The 26,294-nt window shown below is 37.5% G+C and overlaps 1 protein-coding gene across 3 annotated transcripts; it reads left to right on the plus strand.

Annotated features, from left to right (window-relative positions):
* Positions 1–1,810: 1,810 nt before the first annotated feature.
* Positions 1,811–21,261, plus strand: LOC132646073 (estradiol 17 beta-dehydrogenase 5-like). Of its 3 annotated transcripts, XM_060373040.1 has the most exons (9): positions 1,811–1,960; positions 6,227–6,394; positions 8,579–8,695; positions 10,949–11,026; positions 11,603–11,725; positions 13,599–13,708; positions 14,236–14,401; positions 20,080–20,162; positions 21,009–21,261. In XM_060373040.1, the coding sequence occupies exons 1-9, from the start codon at positions 1,877–1,879 to the stop codon at positions 21,049–21,051; spliced, it is 972 nt and encodes a 323-aa protein (XP_060229023.1). In that variant the 5' UTR covers positions 1,811–1,876; the 3' UTR covers positions 21,052–21,261. The 3 variants fall into 3 exon arrangements, with proteins under 3 accessions (XP_060229023.1, XP_060229024.1, XP_060229025.1); XM_060373041.1 differs by lacking the exon at positions 10,949–11,026; XM_060373042.1 differs by lacking the exons at positions 10,949–11,026; positions 11,603–11,725.
* Positions 21,262–26,294: the final 5,033 nt, after the last annotated feature.

Genomic DNA, 26,294 nt, shown 5'->3' on the forward strand with positions numbered 1-26,294 from the left:
GAAAGGGGAACCCTGCTCCACTGCTGGTGGGAATGTAAACTGGTACAACCACTCTGGAAAGCTATCTGGCGCTTTCTAAGACAAATAGGAATAGTGCTTCCTCCAGACCCAGCTATACCACTGCTAGGTATATACCCAAAGTTTGTTCAAGTACACAAAAAGGACACTTGCTCAACCATGTTTATAGCAGCTCTATTTGTAATAGCCAGAACCTGGAAACAACCCAGATGTCCATCACCGGTGGAATGGGTACAGAAATTGTGGTATTTTTATACAATGGAATACTACTCAGCAATCAAAAAGGAGGAAATCATGAAATTTGCAGGCAAATGGTGGGATCTAGAAAAGATCATTCTGAGTGAAATATCCCAGAAGGAGAAAGACAAACATGGGATATACTCACTTATATAGACCTATAAGATATGATAAACATAATGAAATCTATACACCTAAAAAAGATAATCAATTGAGCGGACATGGGGTAAGATGATCAATCCTCGTTTAGAAAGACAGATGGGATGTGCATTGAACGTATGACAGGAGTCTACTGAGCGCATCTGAAAGACTCTAACTAGCAGTGTTTTCAAAGCAAAGACTCATGACCAAACCTTTGGCAGAGTACAGGGAATCATAAGAAAGAAGGGGAGTTAGTCTGATGGGGAAAGGATAGGAGCTCCACAAGGACCAAATATATCTGGGCACAGGGTCTTTTCTGAGACTGACATTCAACCAAGGACCATGTATGGATATAACCTAGAACCTCCACTCAGATGTAGCCTGTGGTAGCTCAGTAACCAATTGGTTTCCCAAAGTGAGGGGAACAGGGACTATTTCTAACAGGAACTCGATGACTGGCTCTTTGGTCTCCCCACCCCCGAAGGGAGGAGCAGTCCTGTTAGGCCACAGAGGAGGGCTTTGCAGCCAGTCCTGAAGATACCTGATAAAACAGGATCAGATGAATGGGGAGGAGGTCCCCCCCATCAGTGGACTTGGAAAGGGGCACGGTGGAGATGAGGGAGGGAGGGAGGGAGGGAGGGACTGGGAGGGAATGAGGGATCGGGACACGGCTGGGATACAGAGTTAATAAAATGTAACTGATAAAAAAAAAATAAAATAAAAAAAAAGAAAAAAAAGAGGTTATTAGTAATAGTTCATCTATTTGAAACAATTTAAAGGAATATATGAGTCTAATAAGGATATATTATAAAAAGATTAGTCTTTTCTGAATCATCATGTAGCCTGCTTCCTTCCATTCCCTTTCTCCCCTCACCCTCTGCTTCCTTCCATTTTCTCTCTCTCTGTGTTTTTTTCTCTATGGTGGTTGGAATGAACCCGACATCATACACATGATAAGCAAGGTTTTTGCCACTGAGCTGTACTCCCAGCTTTTAATTATCTTAAGACTTTCTCATTTACTAAAAGTTGGAGTTGGAGGGATGGGTCAGAAATTGAGAGCACTCATGGGTTTCTATTCCAGAGGACCTGGGTTTGATCACCAACACCTTCATGGCAGCTAAAAACTATCTATAACTCCATTTCCAGGGGCTTGTATGCATTCCTCTCACCTCCATGGGCACCAGACATACATGTGGTGCACACATATATCATATATGCATATATGTGTCTAAGTATGCGTATATGTATATATACACGCAAAATACCCATAAACATAAAATAAGAATAAATAAATCACAACGATTTAAAGTAAATGAACTTGTTCCAGTTTCCTCTTTAGGTTGCAGAGCTGATTTCATTTATTTTCTCAGTTTGCATTGGTTATTCATTACAAGAAAATCTGGGGCTAGGCCAATCATTTATTTGCTGTCCTATAAGAGAAGAAGAAACGGTAACATCTTAGTTGGAGGACCGAGAAGCCATGAATTCTAAGCAGCAGACAGTGAGACTAAGTGATGGCCACTTCATCCCTATTCTGGGCTTTGGTACCTATGCACCTCAAGAGGTAATGGTAGAAGCTGGGCTGGAGGGTCCAAACACAAAGAGAGCTTGGATGGGTGGGTCTGACATGGTGTGTGCAGTCATTTGGTTTTGAGTGATCCTATGGGGCTAACCTGTTCCTCTGTTTTACTGTACTTAGCAGACAGTACTCAGCATGGGGGGCTGATCCAAAAGCTTGCTTCCAGATTATTGTGGGCACTAGTTTTTGTTTTGTTTTTTTTTTTTCTTTAATTCATCTCTACTGCAATTAGGCAGAAAGACTGAAACCAAGCTAGGGAGAGCACTGCTTGATGAACACTGATACTGAGGATGTTTTTAAAAAGTGTTTGTCAGTCACTTGCAATTCTTCTGTTGAGATGTGTGTTTGTATATTTACTCATTTTAAAACTGCACTGTTCTTGTTCATGTGCTGGTTAGTTTCATGTCAAGTTGACACAAGCTAAAATCCTCTGATAGGAGGGAACATCAATTAAGAAAATGCCTGCATAAGATCTAGTTGTACCCGGCGTGGGGGCACTCCAGTGTCGGCATCACAGCACTGTATTCCCCGCCCTTTGGCTTCCCTCCAGAAAACCCAGCAAGCTGCTTATGAGCCGGTAAACCCGGGAGCTGCCTGCTGCTCCTGGGCTCGGAACAGCCAAGTTCCGAGGTCGTGCCAACAAACTGCTGAGGCAGCTCTTGCTTGGCCTCTCTTTCCTCTTGTTTCCTCCCCTTTGTCATGTATTCCAAAGAACACTCAAGAAGGGAACTCGCTTCCAGAACATGGCGAGGAAGGTCTTATTCAGCTTGCTCTAGGTTTTCGAAGGATTTAAAGAGTAAATCCTCTTCCAAAATGGGTTCAGAAAACTCCCCCGTCACGATGCACTCTATGTAACCGGAAACTGCCCTGAGGAAGCACATGCTTGTTCACGGGCCCCGGCAGCACGTGTGTGCGGAGTGTGGAAAGGCTTTTATGGAGAGCTCGAAACTAAGGCGACATTTTCTGGTTCACACTGGAGAGAAGCCATTTCAGTGCACCTTTGAAGGGTGTGTGAAGCGCTTCTCGCTAGATTTCAACTTGCGCACGCACGTCCGCATCCACACGGGTGAGAAGCCCTACATGTGTCCCTTTGAGGACTGTCAGAAGAGGTTTGTTCAGTCAAATAACATGAAGATTCACATCCTAACCCATGCAAAGGCAGGGAAGAGATGCTGAAGACCAAGACAGAATGTCCTGGGGCTGGGCAGTCTGCATGGGGAGTCATTGGACATCCATGCATTGTAGATTATTGTTTGTAGGGAAGGATTCTATGGCTAAGATAATTTTGCAACTCTAGGTGGTGTACTTTTATTTTTTTTTATACTTCATTATACAATTTTAAGACCTTTTCTTTATATTCTATAGTGTAGTTCTAACAGAAAAGTCAATGATGAAGTCAATTCAAAAGCATAATCTTTAGTGTATGTGCTACATTATTGAATGTGATGGGCTTTTTTCCATACTTCATAGAAAATCACTGATTTTTAATTATGCAGTTCCTAATTGCCTAGCATTTACTTTTAAAGGTGTGCTTCATGGTAGATGTGGTAATCCTAACAAATAAATAACTTTGGCAGTAGTTAACAAATGAATGCTTATTCATTTTTAAATTAAAATATTTTTGATTTTTGTTTTTCTCATTGTATCAAACTATAATATAGTTGAATGTAAATAGTTATAAGCTAAAGTTGGTCCATCTAGAGATTTCAGGTGTTTCAAAATAAAAATATGAAACTCCAGAAATGGGTTAAATTTCTGAAGAAAAAAAAAAAGATACACCAGTCTTTTGGGGAAAAGCTGTCAAAGCTATTTTGATATGATTTGCAATAGTGCATTATAAAATTTCTGAAGTTCCTCGCTACAGTGCCTCAAACGCCAGAAATGCATTCTCTTGTTATGGCCAGAAATGCATTCTCTTGTTATGGAGGCTAGGAAGCCACAGGTCCCAAATCAAAGGGTCACACCAAGATTTTGTTTACCTGCTGTACCGGAGTCACCTAACATCACTTTGTTTTCTATTCAGATTTCCATTATACTGAGTAACAAACCTGAAGACCTCATCTTAATTACTTAAAAAGACCAGATAAGAACACATTCTGGTTCTGAGGTACTGGGTGGTAAAGTTTGAATATGTGATTTTTTTTTTTTTTTTTTGAGACAGGGTTTCTATCTGTAGCCTTGTCTGTCCTGGACTCACTTTGTAGACCAGGCTGGCCTCAAACTCACAGTGATCTGCCTGCCTCTGCCTCCCTGAGTGCTGGGATTATAGGCGTGTACCACTGCCCAGTTAATGTATAAATTTTAAGGAGGATACAAACCCATAAATTTTGTGCAGTACTCTTGACCCAGTTAAAGAATTTTGTTTTTAATAGATGGTGCATGCTAGGGAAGGAATTCAAAGTGGTTAGATATGTACAAAGAGGAAAAGGGAGCTGGAATAAAAGTCTGACTCTATTTTAGGATTTAACTGTTTATACAAGTAGTATAAATGAACAATCAAAGACTGGCCAGAAAATAAGCAGCCATCAAACTTTAAATGTACCCCTGACTCACTATTCAATGTCCATAATTTGGCTTTCTTAATAATGCCATAATCCAGTTTAGTTAAAATGCCACTGCATTTTGAAGATTTACCATACCCCTGGAAATTACAGTACATCTTTTAGAAAAAAGAAGGAATGAAGATTAATCTTGATTTTTTTTTAACAAATGACAAAATTTAAAATAGATATATCTTTAAAAATTAGGGCTTGCCCAGGGTCAAATAGCTAGGGAAAGGGAATAATGGGAGAAGAGAGAGGGTGGGTAGGACTGGGAGGAGATGAGAGATGGGGCTGCAGTGGGGATACAAAGTGAATAAATTGTAATAAATAAATCTATAAATAAAAAAGAAATAATAAAAATTTAAAAAAAGATCTAGTTGTAGGGAATTTTCTAAATCAGTGACTGAGTGGAAGTGTCCAGTCTTTTATGAATGATACATCACTGATTTTGTAGTCTTTGGTTCCATCAGAAAGCAGGAAGAGCAAGCCAAAAGGAAAAGCCAGTACACAGCACTCCTCCATGATCTTTGCCTCACCTGCTCCCTGCAGGAGTTTCTTGAGTTTCTGAATTGACTTTCCTGAAAGATGGAATGTGATCTGAGATTTATAAGATGAAATAAACCCTTTTTTCTACAATTTATATTTTGTCATGTTGTTTTATAATAGGAATAGAAACTCTACGTCAATGAATATTGGAGAAAAATATTCTACGTTTGCCTGAATTGCCTTCAATTTTATGTAGTACTATAAATGTTCTTATAGGTTTACTAAATTTCCATTTCCTTTTCATCCTTTAACTAAGGACGTTCTATATCTTTAATTCAAATTTATTCAACAATACAAAAAACACCTTAATTTCCACTTCAATCACAATTCCCACAAAAATTAAGAAATTGTAGCTTAAAAGAGGGCGTGCCCCTGAATTTTTTTTTTCAGTACAATGTTCTTAATTATCTACATATGGATTTCTGCCTTTGAATATATATCTTGCAGATAGTTTTTATTTTTGTTATGCAGATAAAATGGCTGTGTGAAAAGACTTTACATCATACTACTCAACTGTATACTCAAGTTCCTTTTGGGAAACTGAACTTTAGATGATCCTTAGAAATACTGATATCTTTTGATTTCATGATAGGAATGAAAGCTTTCCATGAACTGCCTGTGCAAAATGTAGAGCTCATATGTGCGTATATGCTGTCATCTGGAATACATTATATCAGGGTGTTTATGTAACAAGCTACAAATGGACATCTTAGAAATGAAGACTCTAAAATGTTTTTGTTTAAACACTTGTATCATTGCAAATTCAGTGTTAGAGACTTTGATGTATTATCTGGGAGAAGGGTCCTAGAAGCATCTATAGTGTTTCTTCTTTCTGTGGTCTCATGCCCTTTTGCCTGTGTAAATTTTGTGGCTTCATCTACCTAAGAATTCTTCCAGCAAATATCAGTTCCTTGGGTGCCAGTGGAAACCCCTGATGCCAAAGACTAATCTGTAATTGACTAAAGTGGTTCCTGGGGTGTCCTACTATTGTGACTCAGTGGGGCAGGTACAGGCAACCTTGATTGGATTCTTCACTGGAAATGGACACCTCACAGAAGGCATAGGGATACTAGATGCTGAACAAAGGTGTTTCCCTTGTTGTTGTTCTTTAAATTTCTACATCGTATCTATCTGTAAATGCTGATTTTGGGTGTGATTTTAGGTACCGAAGAGAAAGGCTACAGAAGCCACCAAAATAGCTATAGAAGCTGGTTTCCGACATATTGATTCTGCTGCTATTTATCAAAATGAAGAGGAAGTAGGACTAGCCATCCGAAGCAAGATTGCAGATGGCACCGTGAAGAGGGAGGATATATTTTACACAACAAAGGTATTGGGCATATGGTGTGCAATGAATGGGCTGTGTTGTGTCAAAATAATCTTTCTCTGATTAGGGCAGTGAATGTTGGTGAAATGCACAAATTAGCTCATATTGTTGCATACAATGCTAAACACAAAGAAAGCTGGTAGCTTTAGTTTTCTCATCAGTGTCTTTATATTCATCAGTGGAATGTTAACTATCTTCTTTTATGAGTCTCAGTTCACCAGAGATTGATTCAGAATGAACTAGAAAACTCTCATTTTTTCCCTTTTGATTGCCTGAGTACTATAAAAACTTCTCATTGCTCTGAACACTATTTCTCTCATTCATCAATAAGACACAATATTATATGAAAAACTTTCAGTGTTAAATAAGATATAAGTAATGTTTCCTCTTCTATATCTAGGAAATAAATGGATGTTCAAAGTACTTTCCATTCAGATATATAAATTAGACATGATTTCTTCCAAGTTTTGATTGGTTAACTACATTAGAATTTTATTTTTCTTAGCAAAGATTTTGTTTTCATACGTAAAAAATAAATACTAGAAAAATATGAAAATGCATTCATAAGTTAGCAGTTATAATCATTATTTATTATTAGATGCTGTATATAATTGTGGTCCCATACATTTCTGTGACTGGGACCATCACCACAACATGCTGAGTAATATGTTGTGCTACAATGTTATGCTGGCTATGAAGTCACTAGGCAATGGGAATAATTCAGCTCAATTTTTAGTCTCATAGACTGCCACTGTATTTGTGATTCATTGCTATCCAAAACTTTGTTATGTAGCATATGATCGTGTGTTCTATCACTGTGTTTTGGTGTTTCTTTCCTAAGTGGTTTCCTATGAAAAACAAAACTTCATATTTTAAAGCTTCACATTTATAAATAAAGTAGATATTAATTTTTTGGTTGTTACTGGAGGACATGATTTCAATGTGAGAAGGCAGAGCAAGTCAATATGTTGATTTTTAATTATTCTTACTCATTTAAAGAACCTTGGAGTGACACTGTTCATTATGTCCCTTTAGTAAAAAGAAATTGGAACATAGAAACTGGAAATACCTACATCTTAGTCTTAGCCTCCAATAATATTTCACATTCTTCCTAAATGCAAGTTCCCTGACTAGCAAAGTTGCCTAACCCAATTTATAGCTTGTATTTTCTTCTCCCATGTGTGATTCAAAAAATTACTTATTTATTGTAAATGTATTAGTTTCTTGACTACATAGATGTATGTGTAACATGAGTAAGTCTGGTACCGGAAGGGAACATCAGTTCCTCTATAACTAGAGTTAAAGAAGATTGTGAGCTATGATGTGTGGGTACTGGGAAGCCACATATGGGTTATCTACAAGAGGGGCAAGTACTCTCTGGCTAACACATCTCTAACTCTCCATGAGTTATTTTATGTTTGTACACTTTGATTCAGCTTCTCTATATATAGACATAGCTGCATTGTTTCCTGTTCCTGTGAAAGTTAGTGAAGCTTGAAAGCACACATGGCAATCAATCATTGCTACCTTAGCCATTTTACTAAAAAGACTCATGACTTAAGTTAACACCAACCAAGAATTCAGAGTCAGAAAATGCAGGCCACCCAATTTTGCTGCTGGTAATACACTTTGTTATTCTAGAAAGATTTCAAATGGCCATTTAGACCTAGAGGAGCACAAAGCAATATATTGTAGAGAACAATTCCTTCATTGCTGCTGTTTTTTAGTAAAGTGGCTGTTCCCATAGTGTTCTTGGAAACCCTGGGACATCCCCAAGATACTCAGACAGTGGTAGTGAGATTATTTACATTGTAAACAGTAGTTCAGGGTGAGGTAAGAGTTCCTGCATATACATTAACCAAACACAACACATCATAATAAATTATATGTATGACCAGTAATAGTATATTAGACTCTTAAAGTCTTTTATACATTATGAAATATAATGTTGATGGTAAACTATTATTACTTGATGAAAGTTTTGAGACTTGAGTAGTTTTCTAGAATAACTCACAAAAAATAAATATTTAGGAAAGTTCATGGCTTTATTGGACAGAAAAAATTCAAAAGAAAAATGATTTTTTTTCTCCCACGATTGGCAATGTCACACTATTCTCTGTGTTAGTAAAGTAATACTGAGCAAACTCCTGAAATTTGATGTCAGTTCCATGTTTTTAATTGTTGTAGCTTTGGGTTACTTTTCATCGTCCAGAACTGGTGCAAGTTTGCTTGGAACAGTCACTGAAGAAACTCCAGTTGGAGTATGTGGACCTGTACCTCATACATTTTCCAACATCTCTGATGGTATGTGGTTTTAATCACCAAAAAAAAAAAAAAATCATCTCTAATGTTAGCATTTAATTTTCAAAAATACTTCAAATGTTTTACACAAAGAGTTGATAGGATTATATAAATGAAAAGTCTAAGCCATGAATAGTGTGGTACTTTAAATAGTCTTAAAGATGTCTCTGTTTTTCAATTCCTGACCTATGTATTACTAAAAATTTGCTTAGTTTTTTTATTAATTAATTACTTAATTAAATCACTTTACAGCCTGATAGCAATCTCCCCTTTCCTCTCCTCCCTGTCCCACCCTCCTACTCCTCTCCCTTATTCCTCCTCTCCTTCTCTGAGGAGAAGGAGAGGTTCCTCATAGGTACCAACCCACACTGGCATATCAAGTCACAGCAGGACTAAGTGTATCCTCTCCCACTGAGGCCAGACAAGGCATTCCAGCTAGGGGAAAGTGATCCAAAGGTAGGCAACAGAGTCGGTGAGAGTCTCACTCTAAATGTTAGGGGACTCACATGATGACCAAGCTGCACATCTGCTACATAGATAGAGGGACTAGGGTTGGAGGTTCAGTCTCTGTGAAGCCCCATTAGGCCAGGTTAGTTTACTCTGCAGATCTTCTTGTGGTGTCCTTGACCCCTGTGACTCCTTGGTCCTTCCTCCCACTCTTCTGAGCTTGACCCATTGTTTGTCTGTGAGTTTCTGCTCCTGTTTCTCTGTTTTTTATTTAATTTTTTTTTCATTTGCTAGATGAAGCCTCTCAGTAGACAGTTATGATAGGCTCTTGTCTGCAATCATATCAAAATACTATTAATAGTGTCGGGGGTTGGCTCTGTCCCATGGGTGATTTTCAAGTTGGGCCTGTCATTGGTTGGCCTTTTCTTCAATCTCTGCTACACTTCTTGTAGGCAGGACAAATATTTGGTTGAAAATTGTATGGATGGGTTGGTATCTTCCTCCATCTATTAGAAGGCAACTTCAGGCTCTTTATCTCCCACTGCTAGGAGTCTTAGTTAGGGTCACTCCCATAGACCCCCTGGAGGATCCCCCATCTTGCTTAAGGTTCTTAAAAGTTGTTTTTGTTTTATATATGTGAGTGTTTGGTATGCATGTGTGTCTTGTACCATGCCTGTGTTTATTCCATGAGCAAAGAAGATGGAATTGAATCCTCTGGGATAAGAGTTATAAACAGTTATGAGCTGCCACATGGGTACTGAAAATTGGACCTGTGTCCTTTGGCAGGACAGCAAATGCTCTTAACCTTTGAGCAATCTCTCCATCTCCAGATTTGCTTAGTTTTTATTCCAGTCATTTATATTGGTGACAGATTTAGCCTTGATATAGTTTGACATTCTAGTTCTTTGGTATGTGTTGGCTTCTTTGTACTTCACATCAACTAAGTAGTTTTTAAAATAGAGCAGTCTAAGGTTGGAGAGATGGCTCAGTGGGTAAGAGTACTTGCTGGTCTTGCTGAGGACATAAGTTCAGTTTCCAGCTCCCACTTCAGGTAGCTCATAATTGCCTGTAGCTCCAGCTCCAGGGGACTTTACTCCTTCTTTTGGCCTTTGTCTGCTCTTTCATGGTTGTGATATATACAGACACAAAGACACACACAGAGACACAAAGCCATACACACATACAGAGAAAGAAAACAATGAAACAAAACCCAGCAACCCTGTCTTCTCACCATTTGTTTACTTGCTAGGTCTGAAGCACCCACAAGTGTGTGGAAGACTGATTGTTTGCCATGGGCCAATAATGGAGTTTGTTCATGGTGGAAATCACTGCCATATTCTTGCCAAATTCCTAAGTGAAAGTGACAGTGAATAGAAATTAAAGTTAAATTAAGATAGTCTAAGTACCTTGAAGTAATTTATTAAGTTATTAAAAATTAAATTAAAAAAACACTAGGATCAGAGGAAAGGGGAGGAGGACCTCCCTTTTCAGTGGACTGGGAGAGGGACACGGGTGGGGAAGGGAGGGTGGGATTGGGATGGGAGGAGGGAGAAAGGTGCAAGGGGGATACAAAGTGAATAAACTAGTTAATAAAAATTACAAAAATAAAAAAAAACACTATGGCACAGAAGGACTTTCTTTATTCTTTACAACTCTACATTGAAAACATATGCCAACTGTTAAATGCAGTATATGATTCACACATCTGCTGCTGAGTTCTATTTACAGCTCGGTCTTTCTCAGTGAGCTTTGTTAATGTGAGGAAATGCATTTGTTGAGCGATTACTTTAACATTTGTCTCTCTACCAGCCAGGAGAGAATTATTTTCCAAGAGATGAGGATGGCAAGTTCATCCTTGACACAGTGGATTTCTGTACCACCTGGGAAGTGAGTACTTGGATTAGAGAGCACACCCCAGAAGTGCAGAGAGGGAGTGGAGGGTCAGAATTTGAGAGAGCGAGGTGTGAATCTATGTTGTAAAAACTAATGGTTTTTATAAGGGCTTAAGATTTGGGGACCATGCATGACTGTGATGTAATAGAAATGAAGGGATGTTTCCCTAAAATGATGATAATGAGTCTAACTAAGGATAGCTCAGGGTCCTCTTGATAGTTGATACTATCATTTTCCTTCCTGTTCTCATTTTTACTAAGAAGTAATGCCAGGAGGTTTAATTTTTGTTTCCTTACAGTGTTCCTTCTAGCATTATAGTTTTTCATTTAATAATTTAACTATTTCTGTTTTATGTTCATTGGTGATTGCCCACACGCCTGTGTGAGATATGTCTCTGTGAGATCCCATGGAATTAGAGTTACAGATAGTTGTAAGCCACCATGCAGGTAGTGGGTATTGAACCCAGACCTTTGGAAGAGCAGCCAGTGTTCTTAGCCCTCAAACTATTTCTCCAGCCCCTACATTTTTCAATTACATTAGTTTATATTTTGGCATATTTTTCCTCACTAGGCCATGGAGAAGTGTAAGGATGCAGGTTTGACCAAGTCCATAGGGGTGTCCAACTTCAACCGCAGGCAGTTGGAGAAAATCCTGAACAAGCCTGGGCTCAAGTACAAGCCTGTGTGCAACCAGGTGGGGATTCTCAGCCACTCACCTTTTTTCATTCCTTTCTTCCTCTGGCTGCTGCAGGTACCAATTGGGGAGAAGAATAACACTAAAAACTTTGAGTGAAGCTTAGAGGTTACCTTCTTCATCAACATCCTTCAATTTCTCTGGTTTCTGCAATCAAGTAAAGCATGAAAGCACATTTGTTGTGTCCACACTTTGCCCCCAGTTCATTTTTCAGCAACATTAAGGGAAATAGTAAAGTTTCTTTACCATAAACTGTCATCTAAATCATCCTCATTTTTGGTATATGTGTCACTACCAATTTTTCATGTCATATTTGAGAATCCATCAATGACTTTTCTCTAAGTTAGTCATTTATTTGTGGTTTGGGAATCATATTTAATTTTTAATTACTTTACTGACATTTCTTACCTGAGACATTCTTTGAAAAATTTAGTTTAGTAAAATTATTCTGACAAGGCAGAGTAAAGTTTAATGGTCTCCATAATCAGTGTTTTGAGAATGAAAGCTACTATAGTGATTGGCAATGACTGGGGGTATGATCTTTGCTTTTTATGTGTGTTTTTCACTTACATCTTCCATTTCCTTTCTTTCCTACAAATCCTTTCATATACCCAACTTTATCTCTTTCAAATTCAGTTCATAAAACTTTTTTTGATTATTGTTCTATACACACATATGTGTGTGTGTTTGAACATACACATATGTATATGTAAATTAATAAGTACAGCCTGCTTAGTCTGTGTAATGTTACTTGTATGTTGTAAAGAGTGTTCGTTTGGCATGCAATGCACAGGAGAAGCCTATTTCTCCTACTCTCAGAATTCCTTAGTTGCCTGTGGTTCTTTTTGGGCTTTACAAATAAATAATTTATTTATTTATTGCATGTATTGGAATTGATTTTTCTTATTTTTCCCCTTAATGTGGAGATATGAGTAAATGAAGCTATTAGGACGTTCACACAACTATTTTATTTTGTTTGTTTTTTTGGGGTTTTTTTCTTTCCTTTATGGATAACTATCAATTGTAGTTTTAGGGTTTTTTTTTTTGTTTAAATAATCAAAATACAGTCCTACATGTAGAATCAGTCATGACTCACCAAAGGAAAAACATATATTTGCTTCATCAAGCAGTATATAAAGCTCACTCACCTCAGGAATGTTACTTCTCTGTTCCCTGCAATATAAGTACTGATTTTAGCTGTGAACCTGGAGCAATTAATGGGAGTAATGGGTGAGGAGGAGGAAGCAGATAAAGGACAAATATGCTCAAAATATGTAACATACCTTATGAAAATGGAACTGAAATTGCTCACTGTGTGGAATGAATATAAAACCATTAAATTATCTAATCAAGGACCTACCAAGCCAGCTCAGTTGGTGAAGGGTCTTGTCTTCATGCCCTTTCATTCCTGGTACTCACACATGTTGTCTTTTGATTATTACACATTCATTGTGATATGCACACAAGCATCAACCTCTCCACAAAATACACAAAAAATATAAAGTGTATCTTACTATGAAGACATTTATAATTTTTCTTTTTCCCTCATCTTTTTCTTTCTTCCTCATATTCTGCTGGGTGTTTTTGTTTGTTTGTTTTTGAAGACACAGTCTCTCTCTGTAGCTCATGTTGGCCTGAAGCTTATTAGAACCTAGAATGGCCTCAAGTTTATTGCAACCTTCCTGCTTCAGCCTCCTAAAATGCTGGGTTATAGGGATGAGTCACCACACCAGGCCTGATAGTGACATATTCAATTCAGACTTCATCACATGGGCTAAACTAACTCACCTTTCAATATTTTTAACATTTCTTCTTTACATTGAATGTGGAATTTTATATGATTTTTATATATTTCTATTTCATCCATCTATAGGTAGAATGCCATCCTTATCTCAACCAGGGAAAACTTCTGGATTTCTGCAAGTCAAAAGACATTGTTCTGGTTGCTTACAGTGCTCTGGGAAGCCACCGTGAAAAAAAATGGTAATATAGACAATGAGAAACAAACCAAAGGAAAATAGTGAATAATTAAAAAAAAATCTTACAACACAGTTTTTTGTTTGTTTGCTTTGCTTTGCTTTTGTTGTTTTTCTCTTCTTTCTTTCTTTCTTTCTTTCTTTCTTTCTTTCTTTCTTTCGTCTTTCTTTTTGCTTTGAAGACAGGGTTTCTATGTGTAGCCTTGGCTGTCCTGGACTCACTTTGTAGACCAGGCTAGCCTCGAACTCACAGAGATCTACCTGCCTCTGCCTCCCTGAGTGCTGGGATTACAAGTGTGCACCAACATGCCTGGCTACAACACCATTTTTTATACTTCATTCTGAACATGAACTGAAAACAGGAAGAAGTTTCATTACAGGGAGAGTAAAAAAAAATCATAATGGCTTTATAATTCTATGCCTTTAATTTGGAAAACGCTGACCTATATATCAACCTGTATTAGATGTATTAAAGGTCTTCTAACAAACTAAATATTTGGGAGAAGGAATTTAACATTCCTTTCTTTCTTGTAGGGTGGACCAGACCTCCCCCATTCTTTTGAATGACCCAGTCCTTGGTTCCATGGCAAAAAAATACAAGCGAACTCCAGCCCTGATTGCCCTTCGCTACCAACTGCAGCGTGGGGTTGTGGTCCTGGCCAAGAGTTTCACTGAGCAGAGGATAAAAGAGAATATGCAGGTGATGAGATGCTGTGGATTTTATAGATCTACACAGAATTGTCCTGTGTACCTTGTTGTTAGTCCTATAACCCAAGCCAGTATCCTTTACATTTCCTGTGCGTCCATGCTCTAAGGGCATCTCTGGAGGGCTTAAATCCTGTTCTGCAGAGACCACACTTATTACAGTTAGATTTTTATCTAGCCTCTCATTGGTAACTTACCCTTAAGTGAGTGGATGCTCTTTTCTTCATTTTCTGAACCAAGGCCACTGAGAGTAGGAGAGTTTCATTCTTCAAATTACATGTGGTTCACTTTGTATTTTCCTGTGCAGACTTACATGTTAATAGTCAGGAAATATTCAGTTTGAATGTATTTCCTGTCAACTGGTTTTTCACATCTTGGCTCCTTTGAGAGTGATTGTCTGCTCAGTTCAAATAAGAGATCATTAATGGCATGCCACTGATCATGCTAAAATCTACCCACCCCTACTTACAAAGTCTTCATGAAAAGTCACTTATCAGTTCATTAGTTTAAGGTTAGAGATATGTGTAGATTGATTGATCTGAGTCAGGTTGTTCTAATCTTGGCCAGGCTCTTTCCTGTTTTTTAGTGAAGTTGCCTGTGTATTTGATGAACAGTGAGATGTCTGCTCCAGGATACAGATAGCACTGTTCTTAGAGGAGCTGGTTTCTCCTCCCAGTATTGTTATCCTCCTGCTGATTACCTTGTATAATCTCCAGGTAGTTTCTGAAGTCTATAGAGTTTCTTTTCATGTCTAATCTTAATATCAGCCACACCATTCCTTCTTCTAAATATAACTGAATCCCTAAGATATGCAGCAACAATTTCTTCCACATCCTAATAACACCAGCTCTAAATTACTGAAGACACATGGAGGTGGAGATGTTCTTGTGGTCTGTCTATATCATTTTTGTATTCTGTAAAGTCATTGGTGTTCCATTTTGCTTCTGTTGAAATACCTCATTCCCGAATTTATGTTTTCCCCATTATTTTAAACACTATCATGATCCCTTCTCTACATTATTCAGATTCTTCTTGGCTTTCTTTTTTGGTTAAATGGTGTTAAACTTTCCTGTGTGAAACACATCCAACTTCTTCTCCAGTATCTTCAAAATCATCTCTCTCTATCCTTTCCAGCTTATCTTTAAGTTCATCAGAATTATACTTGTATAATTTCAAACACAACATACAGTAGGACAAAAAAATTATTATCAATGAGCCCATTTCTGTAGTTACTCCTATCACCAATTAATGCATTTTCTTTTGTTTAAAAAGTCCATCTTTCAGATATCCTAACTCTCATTTTATCCTTTATGGATTATTCTATTATAAGAACTTCTGATCAGTTTGCTAGTTTCCGCTCAGAGTAGGGATTTGTTTGTCAAGAATGATATTGCATTGAAGTTGTTTACTATTTTGCAGACAATAGCTTTTGGCAGTACTGAGGTGTTCCATCCACAATGGTAATAGAAATTTCCATTCACTGAAGTGGTTTTCTTAATGCCTTGCCAACTTCTAGAAGTTACAAAACAAGGATTTTGTATTTATTCTGTTCTTTATTATTGAGTCATAAAAGCATATTTTATTACTGATAACTTTCTTTTATTATTTTAGTAGCTTCCTTTTTTCGTGAGCTAATAAAAATTTATTTTTTTTAATTTTTTTTTGTATTATAAAAATTGCTTTATTAGATTAATTTACAGGATAGAGCCAAGTATTTCAACCATGGTAGTCCACGTGAACAAAAACTTCTGGAAAGAAGTTGCATCTGGCAGTGAATGAAAACTGGAAATCCTGAAAAGGACCGTCCACAGAGACTAATGCGAATCTCAGTACATGGACACAGTGAAATACTGTAAGCCTGGAGGCTAATTACCTTATCTTGGCCTAAGATCTGGCCCTCCAGGAAAAGTCACTTCATCCCCTGTCAAAATTAGCATCTTGTGAACCCCCACCCAAATCCTTTTATAATCTATTGATTATCAATCCTCATTCAGCTTTCATCTTAAAGGAAGTAAGAGATGGTTTATTCTGAAGCTGTTTTGAGTGACCATAACCATTGAACAGAGTTTTAGGCTACCCCAAAATCCATGTTCCAATATGGAAGCAGTTTCACAAACATTTTAAAGTTTTACAGAACAGAAAAAGTCATAAATCAAGGCAATCTTAAAATATATCATTGAACACATCAGAGAGACAGGTACAGTGAGATGGCATAAGCTTTCTTGTAAGCTTAAGAGGATATCTCGTGACATTTTTTTAATTTTTTTATTTTTTTTATCAGTTACATTTTATTAACTCTGTATCCCAGCCATGTCCCGATCCCTCATTCCCTCCCAGTCCCTCCCTCCCTCCCTCATCTCCACTTGCCCCTTTCCAAGTCCACTGATAGGGGGGACCTCCTCCCCATTCATCTGATCCTGTTTTATCAGGTATCTTCAGGACTGGCTGCAAAGCCCTCCTCTGTGGCCTAACAGGACTGCTCCTCCCTTCGGGGGTGGGGAGACCAAAGAGCCAGTCATTGAGTTCCTGTTAGAAATAGTCCCTGTTCCCCTCACTTTGGGAAACCAATTGGTTACTGAGCTACCACAGGCTACATCTGAGTGGAGGTTCTAGGTTATATCCATACATGGTCCTTGGTTGAATGTCAGTCTCAGAAAAGACCCTGTGCCCAGATATATTTGGTCCTTGTGGAGCTCCTATCCTTTCCCCATCAGACTATCTCCCCTTCTTTCTTATAATTCCCTGTACTCTGCCAAAGGTTTGGTCATGAGTCTTTGCTTTGAAAACACTGCTAGTTAGAGTCTTTCAGATGTGCTCAGTAGACTCCTGTCATACGTTCAATGCACATCCCATCTGTCTTTCTAAACGAGGATTGATCATCTTACCCCATGTCCGCTCAATTGATTATCTTTTTTAGGTGTATAGATTTCATTATGTTTATCATATCTTATAGGTCTATATAAGTGAGTATATCCCATGTTTGTCTTTCTCCTTCTGGGATATTTCACTCAGAATGATCTTTTCTAGATCCCACCATTTGCCTGCAAATTTCATGATTTCCTCCTTTTTGATTGCTGAGTAGTATTCCATTGTATAAAAATACCACAATTTCTGTACCCATTCCACCGTTGATGGACATCTGGGTTGTTTCCAGGTTCTGGCTATTACAAATAGAGCTGCTATAAACATGGTTGAGCAAGTGTCCTTTTTGTGTACTTGAACAAACTTTGGGTATATACCTAGCAGTGGTATAGCTGGGTCTGGAGGAAGCACTATTCCTATTTGTCTTAGAAAGCGCCAGATAGCTTTCCAGAGTGGTTGTACCAGTTTACATTCCCACCAGCAGTGGAGGAGGGTTCCCCTTTCTCCACAACCTTTCCAGCATGTGTTATCACTTGAGTTTTTCATCTTGGCCATTCTGATGGGTGTAAGGTGATATCTCAGGGTCGTTTTGATTTGCATTTCCCTGATGGCTAATGAGGATGAGCATTTCTTTTAAAAAAAAAACCCAAATTTTGCAAGATGGGTCTGTTATTTAATATTATTGTTATTATTATTCTTTTCAAGACATGGTTTTTCTATGTGGCCTGGCTGTCCTGGACTTTGTTGACCAGGCTGGCCTCAAACTCACAGAGATCTGCCTCCCTCTGCCTCTGTGAGTGCTGAAATTACAAGCATGTGCCACCATACTCGGCCTAACACAATTAATTTAAAGGTAATTTTAAACATTTTCTCTTGGCATTATTATTCAGAGAACTTTTGGTTTCATGAGCCATTTGTTTCCATTTGTCAACAATAGGAGATGGTCCTTTTTATTAAGTTGACCACACTTTATATAAAGCGATTTTCTTGATGACACTTCTCTGAAGATTATTAATATTTGTAGAAGTCTTCCTTTGAAGTACATTTAAATGACATTTTTATATTCCACTTGCTTATGTTTTAGACAAAAACATGTGTCAATGATACTGTTTAATTAGAGTCAGCCAGCACTTCTTCCTCTGACAATCTTTCTGCCTTGTCCTTCACAGAGAGTCCTGAACCTTGAGGGGAGGGGTTCAAAGAAGATGCTGTCATGTAGGCTTCCGTGCCCTAAGTCTTTTACTGTCTGCACACTTTATAAGTCTGGGTCTTATGATAATTACTAACTACTTCAAGAAGAAGCTTCTCCCATGAGGGCTGAATGATGCTCTGATCTATGGGCACAGAAATATGTCATTATGAGTCACTTTTTGCCATATTCTGGGCACAATTGGGCTGTTATATGTATATGAATCCATATATCTATGAATTTACAGAGACTGTGGCAGCATGTGAAAGATCTGCAAATCTAGGCCAAACACAAGAAAACAAACAAAAAAAAACAACCCTTCAGAATTAAAATGGGAAAGTAGACACAAAGTCCCACTCCTAACCAGTCAGAAGCTTTGTGCAACGGATAACTGCTGAAAAAGAGAAAGTCAGTTTTCTTCAATGACTGTCACTGAGTGAATCACCTACACTCCAGGGCAGGCCCCATGCTCAGGAGTAGTTGACCAACATAAAATGAACTCAATATCTTTTTTCTGAGATGTGATTCATTTTGTGTTGATATATTTTGTCTTATTTATCTTTAGTTTATTTTGATCTTTTATTTATTTATTTATCTATTAAAAAGATGAAATTCGGAGGTAGGCAGGGGAGAGCATTCTAGAAGGAGTTGGGAGATGGTAAAACATGACCAGAAATATTGTATAAAAAATTTAATTTCAAATCATAAATTTATCAATGAAAATTACTGAATTACATTAAACATTTAAACAACTGTGCTTAGTTTGTTTAGGACCTTATAGGATCATGATTACTGTCATATTTGGAATCATAGTGTGTTTGTTTCTACTTCTTCAGGTTATTTGTTAATGCATTTGTGTGTGAGAGTGACATTTCAATTCAGGAATTAATTCCAGAATTTTCACACCTGGCATTCATCACTTACTTAAATGTTTTGTTGTTGTTGTTGGAAAACCTTGTAAAATTTTTATTTATATAGTTCTTTATTACAATTTATTCACTTTGTATCCTCACTGCAGCCCCCTCTTCCTCCCTTGTCTCCTCTCTATCCCACCCACTCTCCCTCTCTTCCCCCATGCCCTTTACCTAGAACCCCTATAGGGGAAGACCTCCTTGCTTTCTACTGATCCTAGCTTATCAGGTCTCATCAAGGCTGGCTGTATCATCTTCTTCTGTGGCCTGGGAAGGCTACACACTTCTTCCCAGGGGGAGGTGATCAAAGAGTTAGCCACTGAATTCATGTCAGAAACAGCCCCTGTTCCCCTTACTAGAGAAGCCACTTGGAAGCCTTATGGAGGAAGAGGGAGACTGAAAGACCTGGAGGGGAAAGAAACTCCACAAGGAGAACAGTAGAGCAAAAAATACCTGGGCCCAGGGGGGCCTGCAAAGACCAATACTCCAACTAAGGACCATGCATGGAGAGGACCTAGACCCTTTGTTCAAAGGAAGCAGACTAGCTTCTCAGTTTCCAATTTACTTAAATGTTTTGATGAGTATGTGTTTGCTTTCTTGATTTCTTGAATACATTAAACATTTTATCTTTTCAGTGTTTAGCACTTGGAATTGATAGACTGGCAAATATGCCAGGTAAATTTAACAATGCAGTTTCTATTCGTATGACAGGTCTTTGAATTTCAGTTGACTCCAGAGGACATGAACGTCCTTGATGGCCTGAATAAAAATATCCGATACATAGCTGCTTCTGAGTAAGTAATTTCAGTAAACATGTTTTACTCAACTCTTTTTTTTTTACAAGGAAATATAACATAATTTTTAGTACTTCTTTTTACTGAAGCAAAAAATCCAGAGGACATGTTATATCAGGGAAGAGACAAAAGCTTTAGCAAATATTTCTGGCCTTTTGTGAATTCTATCCTCTGTAACAGAACAGGAGGAGTGCCCCATGGCTCAGAATGAGCTACTACTAAGGTTACTGTGCAAATCCTATTTTATGGAAAGCTCTGTGTCATCAGTGTTGAAAGATTTATATGGGTCCTGGGAATCCAACTCACATCACATATTTGCACTGAAAGTATGTTCTCCACTCAGCCATATCTTTAACATTATTTCTATTTCTGAATCAACACTAGTATAGTGTATGTAGTAGACAGCTAACGAGTAATAGATCAATTAAGGAAGCTGAAATGAAATTGAAACCATATGTCTATACCACACTGAAGTATTTCTTAGCGCAGAGTGTGTAGCTTTGGTGTGCAGAGGTTTGTTCTTTTCAAAGCAAGGTAATCTGTTTTCATTGAAATTTAAAGAACTGATTATCTTTTTCGTTTATTTTTTGATAGATATATATTTGACCATTTGACTCTCTGTTTTTGTTTTTGGTGTGTGTGTGTGTGTGTGTGTGTGTGTGTGTGTGTGTGTGTAAGTCATAGGGAAGGAAGCATGATGTGAACTATTTAGTTTTTGTTTAATCATTTATAAAACAATGCTTAAGGTAGACTATGAATTGCTAGCATATCAATTTTTGTATTTTTACACTAAGAAAAACTTCAGAGGAATAACTCAAAACTTATATGATCTATTTGTCTTTCTAGCGTTAAAGGCCACCCTGATTTTCCATTTGGGGATGAATACTAACATGAAGGCCTGTGTCATGCCTTGTGTTAGAAGTCACTGCATATGAATGGTAATGAACAAGGCTGTTCAAATGGTGATGACTCTATATGTCACCATGAGCCATACTTCTGAACAATTCTGGCTCTGGGAATCTGAGTCACAGGCAAGCAAACAAAAGAAGTAAATATTTCTTCCTTCTGATTAGAAATAAAAGAATAATTTTCTTCAGCATTTATCTGTGATAGTTTTTATTATTCACAATTTTTACTTTCTCCTGACCCATTTGGGTCCCAAAAAATTTGCTTAGAAACATATGTGCAGGGGATGCAATCATAAAAGACATTTTACCAATATATCTGTGATGGTGAATGGAATTATCATCATCTTGGAAGTAAGAGTTAGCAAATATTTATTAATAGATTTCTCTCTAGCATAGCAAGGAATAAGGAAGCATATGTTGTTTAGTAGAGAAAGTGAACCATACATAGGAAAGGTGAGCTTGAAACTCAGTGTTTCTCCAGGAACCTAGACATTGAAGTATCCTTGTGAAAGGGTTGATGGGAGATGAGGGGAAACCACCCTTCAAGGAACATAGACTCTGATGAAGGAAAGATCTAGGAAAGACATACTGAGCAAATCTCTTCTTGGAAAATATAGATCAATAACCTTTGGAAAGCATACCTAATGAAAGTATGAGTTGCATTCAGTACACCCTCAGTCTAGTGATTTACATCAAATCCAGAGACCAGAATATGCCCAAGAAAAGCAATCATGTGTAGGAACCCTTGTTTAAAGTATTTAATGTCATTTTTAAGTTTTTTGAATTTGTCAATATATTGAAACCCATTTTTCAAGAGGTTTTTTTTTTTCTCGAATGCGTCAAATCAGCTTACATGAACAAAAGGAAACCCTAAACTTCAGAGGATAATGAAAGCAATGAAATAATAAATATATAACAAACCAGGAGCTTTATGGTCTATCTAATTTAGAGTTGCTGGACCTCCCTGATCTTCCTGAAGAATACTCCAGACACCAGAAAAAGACAGTTCCAGTCTGAAGTTCAGACTCAAGGAAAGAACAGTGAAGATCACATATCAGCAGATGGCCAAAGGTAGACGTAAGAACTCACCCAACAAAAATCAAGACACCATGGTCCCTTCAGCATCCCCCAAAATCAATAGATATTTTAATTCAGTGGTGGAAACACAGGAAAATGACTTTAAAGCTATGCTTATGCAGTTATTAAGGAAACATAAAGAGGAAATAAGCAGAGCTCTAAAAGAAATACAGAAGACTATAACTGCCCACATAAGGAACAATTAGAGAAATAGAGAGAAGAAACTAATAAAACATAGGAAACACATTCACTTAAATGAAGGAAGCAAAACATGAAAACAGAATTTCATGAAGCAAAATATGAAAACAGAATTAGAATCTATAAAGAAAACACAAACAGAGAAACCCCTGGAACTGGAGAACTTAGAGAAAAGATCAGGAATCACAAAGGTAAGCATCACCAATAGAATACAAGAGATGGAAGAGAGAATCTCAGGTGCTGAAGATGCCTTGCTGAAATTGATTCTTCCCTCAAAGAAAACTAAAATCAGAAAAGTCCCAAACACAAAACATCCAAGAAATCAAGGATGTCATGAAAAGACAAAATCTAAGAACAATAAGAATAGATTAAAAAGATGACTCCAGGCTCCAAGGACCAGAAAATATTTTTAAGAAAGTCATAGAAGAAAAGTTGCCCAACTTAAAGAAAGAGATGTCCATAAACATACAAGAAGCCTACAAAACACCAAATAGACTAAACCAGAAAAGAAATACTTCATGTAACATTATAGTCAAAACACTAAACCCACAAAACAAAGAAAAGCTATTAAAGGCAGCAAGGGAAAAAGGTCAGGTAACATATGAAGGTAGACCAATCAGAATCTCACCAGACTTCTCATCAGAATCTATGAAAGCCAGAAGGGCCTGGGCAGAGGTCATACAGTCTTTAAGGGAACACAGATGCTAACCCAGACTACTATACCCGACAAAGTTTTCAATCAAAATAGATGGAGAAAACAAAATATTACATGATAAAACTAAATTTAAGCAATGTCTTCACAGCAACCCAGCCTACAGAAGATACTAGAAGGAAAACTCGAATCCAATGAAAACAACTAGACCAAAAAAATTATAGGATAGAAAAAATTTCCACCAAAAATTAAGAGAAAAAAACAAGCAATGAATCATACTGAGACCACCAACTCCACAATGAAAGGAACTAATGTTTATTGGTCTCTATTATCTATCAACATCAATGGTCTCAACTCTCCAATAAAAACACAGACTAAGAGAATGGATGTGGAAACAGGATCCAACATTCTGCTGCATCCAATAAACACACTTATGCAAAAATGATAAATACTACCACAGAGTAAAGGGCTGGAAAATTGTTTTTTCAAGCAAATGGACCCAGAAAACAAGCTTGGGTAGCTATCCTAATATCTAATAAAAGAGACTTTCAACCAAAATTAATCAAAAAAGAAGAGGAGGGTCACTACATTCTCATCATAGAAAAATACCAACAGGAGGACATCACAATTTTGAAATTTATGCCCAAATAAAAGACCACCTACATTTTTAAATGAAACATTAAAGCATAAATCACACATTGATCCAAACACCTTAATAGTGAGAGACTTCAACACTCCACTCTCTCCAAAGGACAGGTCACCAGTCAGAAGAAAAACAGGGAAACCAGGGTACTTACAGAGGGCCTCAATCAGATGGACCTCATAGAAGTCTACAAAAATTTCCACCCAAACTCCAAAGAGTACACCATCTTTTCAGCACCTCATGGAACCTTCTCCAAAATAAACCATATTGTTGGTCACAAATCAAGCCTCAACAGATACAAGAAGATTGAAATAATCCCTTGTATCCTATGTGATCACCATGGACTAAAGCTGGACCTCAACAACAACAGAAACAGCAAAAAGCCTGCACATACATGGAAACCAAACTATTTGTTACTCAGTGAGAGCTAGGTTAGGGAAGAAATAATGAAAGAAATTAAAGACTTTCTATAATTTAATGAAAATGAAGATACAACATACCCAAACTTATGGGACACAATGAAGGCAGTGCTAAGAGGAAAGCTCATAGCATTAAGTGTCTTCAAGAAGAAATTTGAAACATCTAATTCAAGCAACTTAATGGCCCAACTGAAAGCCCTAGAAAAAAAGAAGCAGATATACCCAAGAGGAGCAGATGGCTGGAAAAAAATCAAACTCAGGGCTGAAATCAAGCAATTAGAAACACATAAAACTATTCAAAAAATCAAAGAAACCAAGGGCTGGTTCTTTGAGAAAATCAACAGGATAGACAAACCCTTAGCCAAACTATCTAAAAGGCAGAGAGACACTGTCCAAATTAACAAAATGAGAAATGAAAAGAGGGACATAACAAAAGACACTGAGGAAATCCAAACAATCATTAGGTCTTACTACAAAAGCCTATAAGCCACAAAATTTGAATATCTAAAAGAAATGGACAATTTTCTTGATAGTTTCCATCTACCTAAATTTAGTCAAGATCAGGTAGAAAGATTGAATGGTCCTATATTCCCCAAGGAAATAGAAGCAGTCATCAAGAGTCTCCCTTCCAAAAAATAGTCCAGGGCCAAATGGTTTCACCACAGCATTCTAACAGACTTTCAGAGAAGAGCTAACTCTAATTCTCTTCAAACTATTCTACAAAATAGAATAGAAGGAAGATTATCAAACTCATTCTATGAAGCCACAGTCACCTTTGTACCTAAACCACACAAAGACCCAACAATAAAAGAGAACTTCAGACCTACCTCTCATATGAACACTCATGCAAATATACTCATCCACCATGACCAAATGGGCTTCATCCCAGGCATTCAAGAGTGGTTCAATATAAGAAATCCATCAATGTCATCCACCATATAAACAAACTGAAGGAGAAAAACCACATGCTCATCTCCTTAGATGCCAAAAAACATTTGACAAAATCCAAACTCATTCATGTTTAAAGTCTTGGAGAGATCAGGGATACAAGGCACATACCTAAATGTATTAAAGACAATATACAACACATTTATAGCCAACATAAAACTCAATGGAGAGAAACTTAATCCCACTGGGATCAGGGACAAGACAAGGCTGCCCACTCTCTCCATATCTCTTCCACATAGTACTTGAAGTCCTAGCTAAATCAATAAGACAACTAAAGGAGATCAAGGGGATACAAATCGTAAAGGAAGAGGTCAAAGTTTCACTATTCCCAGATGATAGGATAGTATACATGGGTGACCCCAAAAATTCAACCAGAGAAATCCTTCAACTGATAAACACCTTCAGCAAAGTAGCTGGATACAAACTCAACTAAAAAAACCCAGAAGCCCTCCTGTATACCCAAGACAAAAGGGCCGAGAAAGGAATTAGGCAAACAACACCTTTCACAATAACCACTAATAACATAAAGTACCTTGGGGTGACTCTAACCAAGTAAGTGAAAGACCTGTTTGGGAAAACCTTCAAGTCTCTGAAGAAAGAAATTGAAGCAGATATCAGAAGATGGAAAGATCTCCCATGCTCATGGATAGGTAGGATTAACATAGTGAAAATGGCCTTCTTGCTAAAAGCAATCTACAGATTAAATGCAATTCCCATCAAAATACTAACACAATTCTTTAGAGACCTTGAAAGAAAACTTCTCAACTTTATATGGAGAGAAAAAAAAAAAAAAAACAACAAGAATTACCAAACTGGTTCTGTACAACAACAGATCTTCTGGAGGCATCTCCATCCCTGATCTTAAGCTGTACTACAGAGCAATAGTAATAAAAACTGCATGGTATTGGTATAGAAACAGAGAGGAGGATCAATGGAACAGAATAGAAGACCCAAAAATAAACCCACACACCTATAAATACTTGATTTTGACAAAGAAGCCAAAATCTTTCAATGGAAAAAAGACAGCATCTTCAACAAATGCTGCTGGTCTAGCTGGATGTCTACATGTAGAAAAATATAAATAGATCCATATTTATCACCCTGCACAAAACTGAAGTCCAAGTGGATCAAAGACCTTAATATAAAACCAGACACAGTAAATCTGTTAGAAGAAAAAGTGGGGAAGGACCTTGAACTCATTGGCACAGGAGACAACTTCCTGAACAGTCCACCAACAGCACAGGCTCTAAGAGCAACAATCAATAGATGGGACCTCATGAAAATAAA

Source organism: Meriones unguiculatus, chromosome 19 (assembly GCF_030254825.1).
Source record: "Meriones unguiculatus strain TT.TT164.6M chromosome 19, Bangor_MerUng_6.1, whole genome shotgun sequence".
In the NCBI taxonomy this organism is placed as follows: domain Eukaryota; kingdom Metazoa; phylum Chordata; class Mammalia; order Rodentia; family Muridae; genus Meriones; species Meriones unguiculatus.